The sequence below is a fragment of the Myripristis murdjan genome, chromosome 14 (assembly GCF_902150065.1).
Source record: "Myripristis murdjan chromosome 14, fMyrMur1.1, whole genome shotgun sequence".
In the NCBI taxonomy this organism is placed as follows: Eukaryota; Metazoa; Chordata; class Actinopteri; order Holocentriformes; family Holocentridae; genus Myripristis; species Myripristis murdjan.
In genome coordinates, this window is record NC_043993.1 from 20,711,784 (window position 1) to 20,726,604 (window position 14,821).

General features: G+C 41.2%; 2 protein-coding genes across 5 annotated transcripts in view; both read right to left on the reverse strand.

The window, feature by feature from the left end:
• The window catches only part of camkk1a (calcium/calmodulin-dependent protein kinase kinase 1, alpha a), an 80,152-nt gene extending 74,724 nt beyond the window's left edge, over positions 1-5,428 (reverse strand). For 3 of the 4 annotated variants that reach the window (XM_030069534.1, XM_030069531.1, XM_030069535.1), the window contains exon 1: positions 5,017-5,428. The gene's annotated coding sequence lies outside the window, so the exon portion shown is untranslated. The remainder of the gene's footprint in view (positions 1-5,016) is intronic. The other variant, XM_030069532.1, reaches the window with a different exon arrangement.
• Positions 5,429-11,025: 5,597 nt separating this feature from the next.
• Positions 11,026-14,821, reverse strand: part of atp2a3 (ATPase sarcoplasmic/endoplasmic reticulum Ca2+ transporting 3) — a 56,911-nt gene continuing 53,115 nt past the window's right edge. The window contains exon 21 of the mRNA XM_030068415.1: positions 11,026-14,686. Coding sequence (XP_029924275.1) covers positions 14,643-14,686 — 44 coding nt within the window. The 3' untranslated portion in view covers positions 11,026-14,642. The remainder of the gene's footprint in view (positions 14,687-14,821) is intronic.

Genomic DNA, 14,821 nt, shown 5'->3' on the forward strand with positions numbered 1-14,821 from the left:
TTGTTGTGTATAACGTCTACATTTTTGTGAAGTCAATGCATTGTGCCAATTCTGATTTGATAAACTGGAACAGGAATTTGAACTAAATTGTTTAAATCAGTTTGTCACATGATTTATCATATAGTATGTTTAAGCAATACTAGACTAGTATCACCCCAAGCGTTATATTTCTTACATACAACAGTTTTACAAATGGTACCACGTATCCATTTATCAGTTAACAATAATACGTGACAACAGATTATGAGATATTTAATACATTTTTGGCTCTGTCAAAATTTAATTTTCAACTGAACTGAATATATACGATTTCCAAACTGGAAGCCTGCTACCTTGTCTGGAGGTTTCCATCACAGTGTCCACTTATGGTACTTTGTTACCCAGAAAGTTGCATTTAAAGCAGCGCTTCCTAACCCTCATCTTAACCATAGACCTCACCTACTGTAATGTATCATGATGCAAATTGTTTCAAGACCCATGAAACGTCATATGTATTGCAAAGTGAGGTACTTGCCAATACATAGCCTAACTAAAATAAGGCCCAGAATGAAAATAAAGTAATCCTTTAGTCTCTGCCTTTTCATTTTGGAGTGAACTGCTCCTTCGAGATCATAGAGACAGGCCTAATTATTGTTCCTTACTTAGTGAGGTGATTATCCAGGAGTCATAAGGCTATCAAGATACAGTACAGCTCTCCGACAGCAACAGATCAGTGGAGCAGTGGAGAGGCTCCCTGCTTATTCTCTAGTCCTGAGAGCAAAACTGTGTTTGACATAGTGTGGGTGAATGATATCTGCACCTCAACCATATGTTTAACGTTGTTTATGCCATTATTAAATGATCAGTGAATAACAATGTAACTTGCTCCTACGCATACACATGGAGATATGCTTGCACATGTGAAGCATACACCTATAGACACACTTTTACACAGACTCACACACACACACACACACACACAAAATGCTCATTATTCGCTACCCAGCCTTATTCCAGTGATTTCCCAGAGGGACTGAGGGAGCTGGGAGCTGTTGACATGTCCTCTTTTTCAGGAGCTCGGTCGTAGCTCCGGTATGATTACCAAAGCTGGCGTGAAGTAGTGTTAAGGGCTTGCAGCCGTCAGCACAGCCAGCAATAGGAAGTGGGTAAGAAAAACAGAAGTGATGCTGCTGTTGCTAATTTACAGCAAATAAACATGCAGTCTTTGCAAACATAACACATGCAAAAGACAAGTTGGCAAGTTCAGAAGGAAGTCCAAGAGCAAATGAGGCCAAACAGAATATCAACTACATTCTGAAGTCCAATCAAAATCATATCTAGTTCATACCGGTGATTTTAAATTACACAGAAATGACTGAGGATTGTTTGGTTAAAAGGACCAATCTGTCCAACACTAAAACAGTTAAAACATTTAAAAAGAGCCACTGGCAATGAACCTGGATGACCAGGTCCAGCAGAGACAATATCAAATCACACTGAGATACTCCTGTTGCAATTACATTGGAATACTGGTGTCAGTCCCTGTAATCAAAGGGAAAAGGTTTCTTTCAGGATTTATAATTTTAGACTGATGTTCAACAACGATACACTGAGAAATCCATAGAGGAGGCAGAAATACCAATTTCTCTACTGACAGTGGCCTCAGTATACCAGAGTGCAGCTACATGGCATGTTGTGTTTTGAATAATGGGCAGCACACTCATTTTTTCAGGAAACTGGAAAACCCTCTCGTGTCTTGCTTGTACTATGCAATCATTATCACTATCACTCTGTCCACCTACTCATTACCCACAGCCAAAAGCAACAAGTCCACATTCTCTGGAGGTCAAAGATAAAGAACTGCAGGCCATAACTTGCATCTGAGGGAAAGCTGCACAGCTTTTAATCAATGTGCCCAGCGGATGGATAAATGGTTATTTGTCAAAGACAGTTCAGAATTTCTCTGCCGTCTAATTTTTATATTTTCATTTTTACTCATCATAAATGTGCAGGATGTATTGGTTGAAGGACTCAGTTTTGGAGGTAATAGAAGGGGCTTCCTTCCACAGAAGGAAGGCTAGCCGCTTCTGTCGAAATTGTAATACTGAGCTAACCCCATACTGTACTGGAGTCAGACTGATATTTTAAACTCTCATGTGAATCATAGTGAGAAATGACCAATCACATTAAAACAAATGACCAATTTGGAAATAATGAACTGAATTCCATGGCTGATGGTGTATCAGGTTGCAGGGCAGTGCAGATTCATTTGATTGGCAGGTGAATAGAGCTGACAATTCAAATGCCAGAACCAATCAAAAACTACAATCAGACTTTGAGCATGAATGGAGTCTGTCTGGATCATTGATAAGGACAGCCTCTTGCTGTTGATGTGGATGAGGCAGGTTGAGGTAAAGTGGGTACACCAAAAGGAAATATGAATCATGACACATGGGCCACAATACAGTGCAACACTCGATAGAACTGACTGAAAATGTATCGAGTTTAAAAATACAACCTACTGTATAACACCTTGGTGAACTTATAAAAACATGTAATGTAAACGTATAAGCTAATACTAATAAAATCACTTTATTTTTACTGGTCACTTATGTTTGAAAAGTCTGTATCTTTAGGAAATTATATAGAATCAGCTGACTACATCGTGCATTAGCAAATTATATTATGCATCTAATCAATTTTCAAGGAGAGATAAACTTTTTTTAATCTTCCACTTCTTTTTTGTGCATTTTGCCTTCTTTGATTCTGAGACAGATGTGTCTTTCAGTAGTTGTGAATCTAACTGAATCCCTTCCTCATTGTTCTTCGGCCATTACTCCATGGTGATGTATTCTTGGTTAACGACAAAATACACTGGACTGCGGCCTGGACTACCAGGATCCTCAGCTTCACTCTCTCTCCGTCGTGGGCAGTGCTAAGCAAGGAATACTTGTAACTCTTGACTCCTGAGGATGTTGATGGCTCAGGAGAGAGGAGTGACTGAGATGCTGGTGATATGGGCTCCAAGTATCTTTCACAAGGAGGCCTGAGTTTAGCCTGAACTGCCCAGCCGCTGGAGGGAGCCACAGGGGCTGGAGCCATGGGCAGGCAGCGAGCCGCCCCAGGCTTCACACATACAGCTGGCTTGCTGCCTCCAAATCTGTTAATTATGGCCAGCTTCATCAGCTGTGTGTGGTGTGCGAGTGGCTGAGGTTGCAGTATTCTCAGCTGCTGCTGCACTGCCGTGGCCACACTTGCAACACTTCCTCTTCCACTTCTCTTGATGCTAGCCCAGCACACAACCTCTATTTAAATTTTCAATGAGGCCTTGAAGGGACAGGAGCAATGCGGGGGCTTCTAAGCCAGTAGGAAAGCAACCAGAATGCACACCTTCAGGCACAAAGCAAACCCCCTGTCTTAGAGGGGAGTCAAGGAGATTAGCAAACCACATCCAAACTCGCCAAGTCCTGCACTACAGGAAACCTAGAGCCATGATCAGACCAATTACATGCAGAACTATGGATGCATCAGCTCTTATGATTTGGCATGCATAACCCATAGTCCACAGTCAACAGGAGCTTAATGTGAAATCTTGCACAGCTGGTATGAATTTCACATCTTGAGGTCCATCTTATCCCTTGCAACATGTTCTGCTTGCCAGTTGCTTTGATTAAATATTTACTGCTATAGTTTATGCTAAATGCACTATGCCCATTTGCTTAAAACACATTTAATTCCAAAATGTTGAGGGAGAATTTGTAGACTCCACCGAGAGGTTTTACTTAGTATAAGTTTCATACTAGTCAAGCAGGGCTCATTTCAAATATTGGCCTGTATGTTGACTGACAGGAACTGACTGGTTTTCTGTTTGCTGAGCAGACACAGACTCTACAAATTCATCAGGTGGTTAAGATCAGCACTGTGGAAATGCTCCGCTGCATGCCATTCATACTGCCTGCATTTTGTAAAGCTGAATTTCAATTTCCTCCTCAGACACAACACTCACTCTGTTTTTCAATGTGTAGCAGTCAATAAGCTGTTCACATTTTGAACTGGCCTTTTTCAGTGAATGTAGGAACAAGTGCATGATGAATGAGGGTTTGAACAACTTGTGAACAATGTTGTGTAAAGTGAGCCCCAATTGAGGCAGACAGACATACAGTAGAGTCAGTCAATGTTGTAATAAGACACCCAGTCGCTTGCAACATGAATACCATGTAGACACAACTACACTCTTCTTTATTTTCCTTTTCCAAATAAATAGAGAAAAACTGAATAACTTTCTGCTGCATGAAGCAAAAAAAGATTTTCCCAGAGGAGTCAAACATAGTCGCTAATGTTCAGCATCAGTGTCACAGTGTATAATCAGTCTGTGCTGTCAGACTGGCCTCAGAAAACTTTTTGATGTCAAGCACCCCCGCAGACGGACACACTTTAACTACAGATTTGAAAACATTTTATCCCTATTAAATACTATTTTTATGGCTGTCCATTCTGTAGGTAAATGCAGAGAGGAATCGCTGATCAAAACAGGCAATCTGGTCCATCCTGTCATCTTCCATAATCACATCATTCCTCATTTTGCTGTGGAGTCCCTCCATTGTCCTCAAGGACTCCTGACGTTTGCCTGGATGCACCCTAGTTTGGAAGCCACTGACTTTGCACCATGCACCAATTAAGGACCACACAACAACGGCAGGAGCACAGCATGACAGGTGCATAAAGCAGGTCAATGGCACCCAATGCCGGCGTGCGTGCATGCTGCATTCCAGTGTGACTTCCACAGACAGGTGACAGATCTACCTATCATTGTGTAACATATGTGTGTGTATGTGTGTGTGCGACTGTACAGCAGAGGACGAAAATACAATAACAAACATGGTGAAGGCACGTGCATTGAAATCCAGCTGCAATATACCGGATAAACATTCATCTTTGTGTTTCCCCAGTATTAACAAAGCATCGATTGGCTCTGCAAGCCGTGGATAAACACAAACAACGGCGTTGACATGGCGTGGTTTTAAAAGTTTCACTTACCAAAATGAGTGATCGGCTGTGTTTGAGCCCCCCGCTGCGCTCCAGTCAAAGGGATGTCCCGTTTGGAAATGCCCAAAAAATGCACACAGCGCCTGTTTGAATCTCTGTTCCCAAAGCCAATAAACAAACACAGTGAACGGACTATTAACAGACCCGCATCACTCAGGATCTATGATAACAATCAGCTGCTGACCTGAAATGTGTCTCATGTTTCACACCCTCTCTTCCGGAAAAGACGGACCATAGGCACCAGACTAGCCTACACACTCCCCTTTCTTGCCTCCAATGAAGCCAGTGAGTGAAGACACCCAGCGGCTGAATGTGTACAGTCTGCTGCGGGCTGGTGGTGCCTCAGTGCAGCAGCAAGCCTGCACACAGCGGCAGGGCAGGCGACAACAGCACTTTCACATATCCTCACTCGTTTGTCGCACGTCGACAGTACAAGGATAACCAACTTTTATTATTCAGCCACAACTGAAGCCACGGGTCCTAAAACCCGTCATGTCACTGCCACATAACCAATCATCCCAATATTTACTCAACTAGTGCACACCACAGCATGGTATCGCCACAATTGCTTACTATCACTTATTCTGTCTTGATATATAATACATTAAATTTTAATACTTGTTTCCTGTGGTCACATATGAATTTTGCTGTAATGGAAACACCCTCATAATACATTTATTTCATAGACAATGTTTTTATGGGGAGTGAGTAACAACTAGCGCCCCTATTGGTCGCATTTCCTCCTGAGGAAATTCCACTTAATTTCCCAGTGATAATTACGAAATAACATCCCATAAATTGGCCGTTGCCAGACCAGTCATGTTTTCACAGACAAGCTATAATTTACTGCAACATACACCTCATTAACATGTTAGAGTAATTAAGTTTTTATCATAATTAGCCCTCTCCTTATAATCAAAATCACTAAAAGTAGGCTAGATACTTTTAATTTACCCAGGAAATATTTGTCCAGCGCACTTTTCATTTAATTATTTATTTATTTTCAGCCAGCAGCGCCTTGTCTCACATTCATTGTAAAACACATCCACACTGCAGAGCTGCCCAGTAAAATAATTGCCTTCTACAGATGGCCACTGGGTAGCTCCAGTGAAACAATGGAGATTGGTTTTAGATTTAAAAAAAAAAAAAAAAAATCTCATTTCATGCAATATACACTAAAATATGATTTTATGTCCAGTTCATAGCCATCATAGTTAATTTTTCTCCCTACAGGTAGACATTTCCTCCACCTGTTCCCTAAGCACTACTAACTTAAAATGTCCTGTTATAACATATACAGCATATATACCGCCCTGTTGAGGGATCCTTACACAGGGGAGTATGATAGACAATGCACATTATTCACATGATGTGATTTTTATTGCTGGTTTGCAAGCCAAAATATTTCATTTCATTCACCACTCATGTATACTAAACAGAAATAGCCCACTACTCTGAAACTGAGAGATGCAATTTCCCTGCCTTAGGACAGTTTGAACTGTGTAAATGAATATTTACTGCACTCTTTTGTTGCAAAAGACAAGAGAGCACCATAATCTGTTAGATGGAAAAGTTGTTTGTGACAGCACCCAAGAGGATGGTTTGGATGTGTCATTTTGGAAGTAAAAGTTAAGATAAATACTGTATGAGTCTCCAGTTTGATCCCTATTCACTAGTAGAGGAGCCTCAGACTGTACATTGATATGACAACACAGATTGGAGTCTCAGTCTCAGTGCTGTCTCAGCCTGTTTACACTGTCTAATGCTATGAGTGCAGTAAGTGGTATTGCCCCTCAAAGGCAGTCATCAGCTGTTCATTCAAAATGTCATTTAGTGAAACGATTACAAATGTCTTTGATAAACAGATGACACACATCATGCTGTAATTTGGCCTGTAACTGACTTTGTGTATCTGAGCAGCATATGACATGATCTAAAACTCATTTGGGCATGACAAGATGGATTAGACTTGCTTCTCTTCCCATGATCATGACTTTAAACAATCTATCATACATTCATGTTTGTCCTGCTGCCTGTTAGGGTTAGGGTTAGGGTTAGCATCCAGCCTGTCATTACCTAGTCCTTTTTAATTAAACTTTATATAATGAACCTTTTACCAGCAGAGCTACTGTAATGAAACACATGATATCATACAGCAGGATGTTACATGTCTATCTATACATGCATAAGGTATAGGCAAATGGTAGCCTATTTATGATGGTGATGTTATAACCTTATATAGCCTTGTATGGCACAGGGATTTTCATACTTCCGTTCTGCACCCCCAGTTTAACTTTCATGAAGCCGCAGAGTTAAGTATTAAATTACATAGGTGTCATACTTGAACACTGACAAACAGATTCAAAGTGCTGAGATTAAAACGTGAGGGCATAAATTACGTGTCATTTTTTCTCCTCTCATAGCAATGACTAGCGAATTCAATTAGAGTGAAATGAAACTAACCCTCATTTTGTTGAGGACGCCCCTGGAAACCCATAAAGGACTTTTAAAACCACCGGTATGGCCAGATATATGTTTTTCACACACTGCCTTGTGTTCATTTAATGATGTACCTACAAGTCCAAGCAGGTTTAATGTCAGCCTGTGGGTCTTTTGGGTGACACGGATGTGTTGCGGTTTGACTAGATAAGGCAGACATGTTGTTAACTTCTTTTTGTATAAGATAAGCCTCTCCTGGTATATCTTAGATAACCTGTTAGATGTTAAATGTTGAAGCAAATAAAGTTCTCTATATTCAAGCATAGATGACAGTGTATGGGAGCCCTCTTTTTTTTCAACATTATCACCACAACATACAAATTCATATCAAAGTAGACATATTTGAGAACAGATCAGTGGAATACACATAAATAAAGGGACACATGCTGTCTTTGACTAAGTAGTGGTTGTGTATCAACATGATTCTTTTCGTTATTGGGATGAAGTAAATAGAAATCATAAGGTAAGGAGATATTGTGAAATCCCTCACCTTCAATATGAGAATCTATGAAATTCACTAGTAATTAGGTCCCACTGATTTTGTGTAGATTTACTATTTTCCTCATAAGAATAACACATCCATGTCTGGATTGCAACCTGTCATTATTTGAGCCCATTTTCAACATCGACTGGACACTGAGGGGAAACACAATAACCTGCAGTGGTTGCAGCAGGTTCAACTCAGCCTCATCCATGTGTGTACTTCAGCTTAAATGGCATTGAGAGGGAACAGTAATGGCGAAACGGCAATTGAGCTGAAAGAGTGCTGCAGGCTCTGAGAGCAGAACTTTCCCATTGCAGCAGTAGCCATGAGGGAAGTTCACAGCAAGTTCATTTAGTTTCTTGGCAACGGCTTCGGTCTCACAGCTCAATTCACAGCGACGGACACCATGGGACAAGGGGCAAAAATCTCCTCCATCATAGCTGCTTTGTTCCCTTGCTACCTCAAATGCACACTCACACAAACAGGAAAACCGCATAGTTTAATGGATTTTCTGTCTTTTTCTGTCTCGAGGCTGTTTTGGTAGATGTGTGTCCTTGAGCGCTGGCACTCTTGTCCTCACAGAGCCCCGGCGCACAGTGGGCAGCCTCTGTTTGCTCTCATGAGTCATCATGGAAATCAGCCACAACACGGCCATGTATGTGCATGGTGCATTTCAGACAGTTGGTCAAGTCGACCTACCTCAATACAAGCATGGAGCCCTTGCCAGATCCTTGCCAGGGCTCTGTTACGATTGGCTGATTCGAAACAGAATTGAGGTTTCTTATGGTAAATTGTACATGCAAAGACACTGTAAATATAAAATTAAAGGCATTATACAGTGAAAATCGTACAACTTCTGTTCGCTTCTTATTTAAATGTAGCAAAAAAGTAGGACCACATCAACTCTTGTAAACAATAATGCAAAGCCAGTTCATTGCAAGTAATAGGCAATCTGAGAGGAAGTAGGAAAATGTGTCAGAGAGAGAAAAGGCTTAAATAACACTCTGAAAATGGAGAGATATAAACACTGCCATTACAAATCATTTTCTCTAGTTGTAATGGATGCTTCAAGCTCAGGCTCTCTAAGCTTAAATTCATTATGAAGACTAGAAAATCACTAAAAGCTGAGCCAAGGAGACAGCTGAAATGCATCTTCAGACCTCTAATGTATATTAACCACATTGTACTCACTGTTTTGTTGATCTGTTATCCAATTCAGTTCTCTCTCTCTTTCATTCAAAGTGAAGAGCTCCTGTAAGCCTCCACATTTTTATTATTTTATCTGCACAAGTGTGTATTATTTGCTTGTCTTTTAGTATCTTTATAATTATGTTTCATCACGGTGGTGTATAACTTCATTTTTCTTTTACCACTATGCAAATACTGAAAAATTGTTTTTGTTTTTCCTTGCCCAAGGCTGGGTTTGTGCTGATACATGGGAACAGCAGACGACCCACTTGGATCAAAATCTCTTCTATTCAAACAACTTAACCTGACCTGAGTGACCTTTAAGCTTCATCTATAAATGAGTCAGGTTTTCTAAGATACCATATCAGGCCTGTGTGTGCTTCAGTGGGACAGTGCTCCTGCTGATTCTCCCTATCCCGCAGCCCTCTGGAGCTCTGGGTGGAAATAACCAGCTCCCTCACACTGACACTAATGAGATCCATTTCCTCTCCCTCCAGTGCCCTGGGATCCCACCTGCGCTCTGGGAACGCCCCCGGGGAAGGGGGTGTGTCACTACTGAATGTGGGATATAATGAAGCAAAACAAAGCACTCTTGGTAGTACACAAATTGGTCGCCATTGCATGCACGTGTGATAGTGCACAAACATGTGATGCTTGTGATTTTAAAATCCACAGGGTGCTTGATAATCGGTTTGTGGAGGTAGCCCTCTGGGAAATCACAGACAAAACCTGTGGTGTGCTTTTGTTCCCTCCATCCAGATGACGAGATCTTGAAAAGCTCCATTTCTTCCACTTCAACAGAACTATTTGGACTGGCATATGTACAGATGGAAATTGCAGAGGCTGTTTGGATTGGTTCTCGATTACAGGGTATAATTTTCAGCATGGGTGTCCCTGAATCCATTTCTGCTCTACTGATCTGCACAGTTTCCTCTATTGAATCTGACTCGAGACAGATCACAGACCAGTGAGCTATCCCACCTCAGGTGATCCTGCCATCCAGCTGACACTTTTACTATTAAGGAATGACAGGTAACACAATTTATGCGGACCTATTACTAGCCATCTTACAGATATACAAGTGCATGAAAGATGGTGTAGCACCGCCCCCTCCTGGTGGAAATGGATCTATGCACACACAGATCTCTGCATCATCAATTTGCACTTCTTCTTAGCTTATTGTTGCATATGACATAAGTCAGTCTGGAAAGTAGCATCTTCTAAATACCAAAATTGTAAAATGAACGTACCTGATACAAGACAGCATTTGTTCCTATTAGTTAGTTGTTTGAACTGAGTGATTAGTCAGTTTGTTAAAGTTGAAGGTCTGTTTCACTCGGCCTGCCAACCATGCAGTCACACCATTCATGGTTACAAAGAGCATCACTCTGGAAAGCAATCAAATCACTCCTTGTTTGACCTGTCAACAGATGTCTTGCTTGCTGGGTTACACTGATTTATGGCTTAATTCTCCAATTCATGCCAGCAATCACTAATTTGAATGGTAAAGCAAATAAATACGTAAAGAAAATTAACATAAATAATAAAAATAAATAAATAAAAAAGAACACAACCTCTGAATAAATAACAAGATAAATAATCTTTATTTCCACGTCTTTGTCATTTATAAAATTATGTGTCCACAATTAATATTAACAAGGCAATACAGAGAATCCTTTTAATTTCTCAGAGGTAGGATTCAGGCTCTAGAGACATCTTTATAGACAAAGGTGGAGGAAAATGGGGAGGTCAAATGTCAGTGATACCAACATTTCCATGGTCTTATTGATAAAATGGGTGGTTATTTTTAGTATATATATATATATATATATTTTTTTTTTTTAACATGGCAGATGTTTTGAGTACCATGCGAGAGGGATTGCACAACCTCCCAAAAGCACTGTCCTGGGTCTCTAGAGCCTGCACCCACACCAAGCCCTTCAATGTGCACTCTTGAAACTTCATAACCCAGGATTAGTCCCTGCTTATCGCTCAGTGTAAACCAGACACAGTTCATTCACAAATTCTTTTGACATTCTCACACCAAATTACTATTACTGAAAAGATCAGTATCATCGTCGTTACTCTATTTAGCGTAAGCATGATTCTTGTCTATCTTAAACATGATACATCATATTCTTTCCCTACAGTAAGACACAAAACCCCAGCAACTGTAAAAACCAAACATGAACAATGAATAAACAACCTGTCTATTCTACAAAAAAGAGATCCTTAGATACCATGTGCTCAAAGGAAAAAAAAAAGTTTGTCGCAATTCTGTTTGTTGTTGGTAAGTAGGTTTCATTGATGTAAGATATCAAAAATTAAATATCATACTGTATAGGTTATTTATTACAGTAACAAGGTTCCATGCGATCATGTTCTCATCTTCTGTACAGAGATTGAAGATTCAGTAGTAAATAACAAGGCTATACAGACCTATAGTGCCTGGTGGCCAGAGTGCCAGCATGTTACAGGACCATGGGCATCTGGGACTGGGGCAGCAGCCATGAGCGTCTACTGAAGCCCTAAACCACTGCTTTGTCTGCACAGAGGGGCCACATCCCCATGGTGGCATACTTCCAAATCAAAGTGGCAAAAACATATTTGGTGACTGAAGAAACCACTGAGCATGAATGCCATGTTGTGTAAGCACTCTCCAGATTGAGCCGTGTTATAATTTGAGACACCATCCGGCTTCTTGTGTAAAATTAAAAGAAAAATCTACTCTTGCACTGTTACACACCAATCTGTGCATTACTAGGTGTTATTTTCCAATGAAGTGCTGTAACTGATTGTAATTCTTTGATGCACCCAGTTTCAGTTAGATTTTCCCAAAATGTCCAAGAATGCATTTTCACAGTCTCCACTGGATCTCTAAACTTACTGCACTTAGCAGTCTGTTATATTTGTAAATGGAGAGAGCAATAACAACAGCAGAGCAAGGACTTTCCCAATCAATAAAAAGTGAAAGTGAAAGTCTCGCCTTGTGGCTGCATTGCATTCTGGTTTATTGAGGTTATTGTCAGAGGAGAAATTGATATCTTCTCCTGTTCTTTGATAAAATTTCTCCGTTTGCTGGATGCCAGAGCTAAATCATAATCTAGAAGAATACCTTGCTATTTGATTTGACGTTTATTATTGATGTTTTAGATACCTGAAAACTGCCAAGCTATCAGATTCCAATGTAGCTGCACTGGAGATGTCTTACCGTGGCATAACATCGTGTAAATTTTGCAAATAATCCATCAGAGTAAGAAAAACACATCTTTAAACAAAATGGACCAAGAAATGCTGGGTACCTCGCCAATAGCTGTTTTTTTTTTTTTTTTTTTGACAAAGTGTTTTAGGTTATCCATACCACGCTCTGAGTCACACTGTGGATTTTGATCTTGTATGTTGAAATCAGATCTGAAAGCGATGCAAGAGAAAACAGTAGCAGAGGGCTGCAAACCAACTGCATCAGCCTGGCCCAGACTGCAGAGCACCAAGGCCCACAACAAACCCATAATTATTAAGAGTCAGAGACACAATCCAAACCACCTGGGTTCATTCAGTCAAATACATTATTATTTAGTCATTATAAAACAATACCCAAGTGAGCCTGCATCGCTAAAGCACTGGGAGCGAGAGGAGCTGAGGGAGCAGCGCACAAAGCACAACAAAAAGAGGAGAGAAAGGATTCCTATAAGACATGCTTCGGACTAGGTGGACATTCAGTGTCTTTAAGACCTCATGTGATCTGTATGAATATCACTATAAAGACAGATATTGCAAATGTGTATTAGAGTGGCGGGGAAAGGGATGATTAAAGGCTCGCAAAAACACATTCATTTCAACCACATATTAAATGTGGAGGTGCAGTGGGCTGTCTAAGGCATTGATGTTTTTGTGATTGGTATACTGATGATGTAATGATTGATAACCAAATGATCTCAGTCTGAGACAACCGAACATTTTTACTCACTGATACTCAGCTTAGTGCTGGTTCATCAGCTGTGCAAGGCAAAGAATGAAAGGCCTGTGAAGTCAAATTAGACAATTAAAAGAACTGTCAAGATATGTGACAGCCTCAACTCCAACGGCAGCACGGCAGATGGAGATGAAAGTGGGGCGTAACAGGACCAGCTGGGTGGACCGGCTGACAACTTTTACTGTTCGTATGCTGGTTTGGTGCTGTAAGATATTTCACATTTCTTGTTTTTTTTAATTTTTTTATTATTATTTTGTGTTTGTTTTGTTTTGTTTTTTTTTGCCGAGTCTGTGAGCTGACCTCAGCTCCTCAATATAAGAGCTAAAGGAAGCGGCCAAGCAGCGTAAAGCTATTCACACCTTCAGGAGGAGAAACACCTCCACATCCGACTCAGAGCCCAATGAGTCACGACCCGGGCCCACAGCTGCCTCCTCGAACAGAGAGCGAGAAAAAGAGAGAGAAAGAGAGAGAGAGGGAGAGAGAGAGAGGGAGGGAGAGCAAGACGGGCAAAAGAAGACAAATTCTGCATAATATACAACAAAACAGGAGTAAGACTTTTGTTTTTATGTGGTAAGAGTAAAGACAAAGAGAGCGAGCGATGGAGGAACAGTGCTGTGACACACTGGCCAAAGTCACAACTGTGCCGTGTTGATAGAGGCCCTGTCCTTGCAGAGCTGGCTGCCAGTAGTGTGGGCGGCAGAGGAGGACCTTGACATAATGCATTCGTAGGCTCACACAAAGGCTCCCTGCACTGGCCTGACAATGAACACGCGCGCACACACACACACGCGCACGCGCACAACTTTAAGTGAGAGCAGGGGTGTGCCACCTTCCACATGCTCGCTGGTGCTATTCTCTTGCCAGTGTGAATACCAGTCTCTCCAAGGTCTTCTCCCCGGCAGGCCCCACCTCTCAATCTCTCTTTCGGTCTCTGTGCTGATTTCAAACACCCTCCTCCCCACCCAGTCCTATCAACCTCTGATCGCCCCTGTCCTCCCTCTCCTTCCCTCCCCAACATCCAGTTGCTGCACCACCGTAGTTTGTACTGTACAGTCAAAAACCAATGAGCAGTTATCATTAAAAAGCAGAGCCCCAGGTTGTTGTTGTTGTTTTTTTTTTTTATAATGTTTGTTTTTCTTGTTTTGCACCTGTATCATGCTCTCTTGCAACTGTGAATCCACGCACACATTTGCCTGCTCACTCACACTCGCACACACACTCTCTCGCCTGCTCATTTGCTCACACACTCCTACAAAGCCATGCTCGCAGCAACACACATGCTCACTCTCACTTGCACGCACTCTCATGCAAGCCCTGCTCATTTCTAGTGGTGTTTGTTGGACATGCAGGAGTGGGGAAACGAGGACAGGGGAGAGAAAAGGTTTCTAGCTTTGAGAAAAAAAAAAAAAAAAAAAAAAAAAAGGGAGAGGGTAGGCGTGTGTCTAACTGTGTGAGTGTGTTGAGGGAGAGGTCTTAGTTCAGCTGCCGTCTCCTCCGATATTTCTTCTCCTCATCACCTGTCGGTAATAAAAACACATGATTATAATACGCAATAAGCACAATCAGCCTTAGTTAAGAGTTGCAAGTGGAAAGAGAAGGAAGAGACAGGAGGTTGGAAAAGAGTACCTTGTTATAGAAGGTGAGATAAAAAG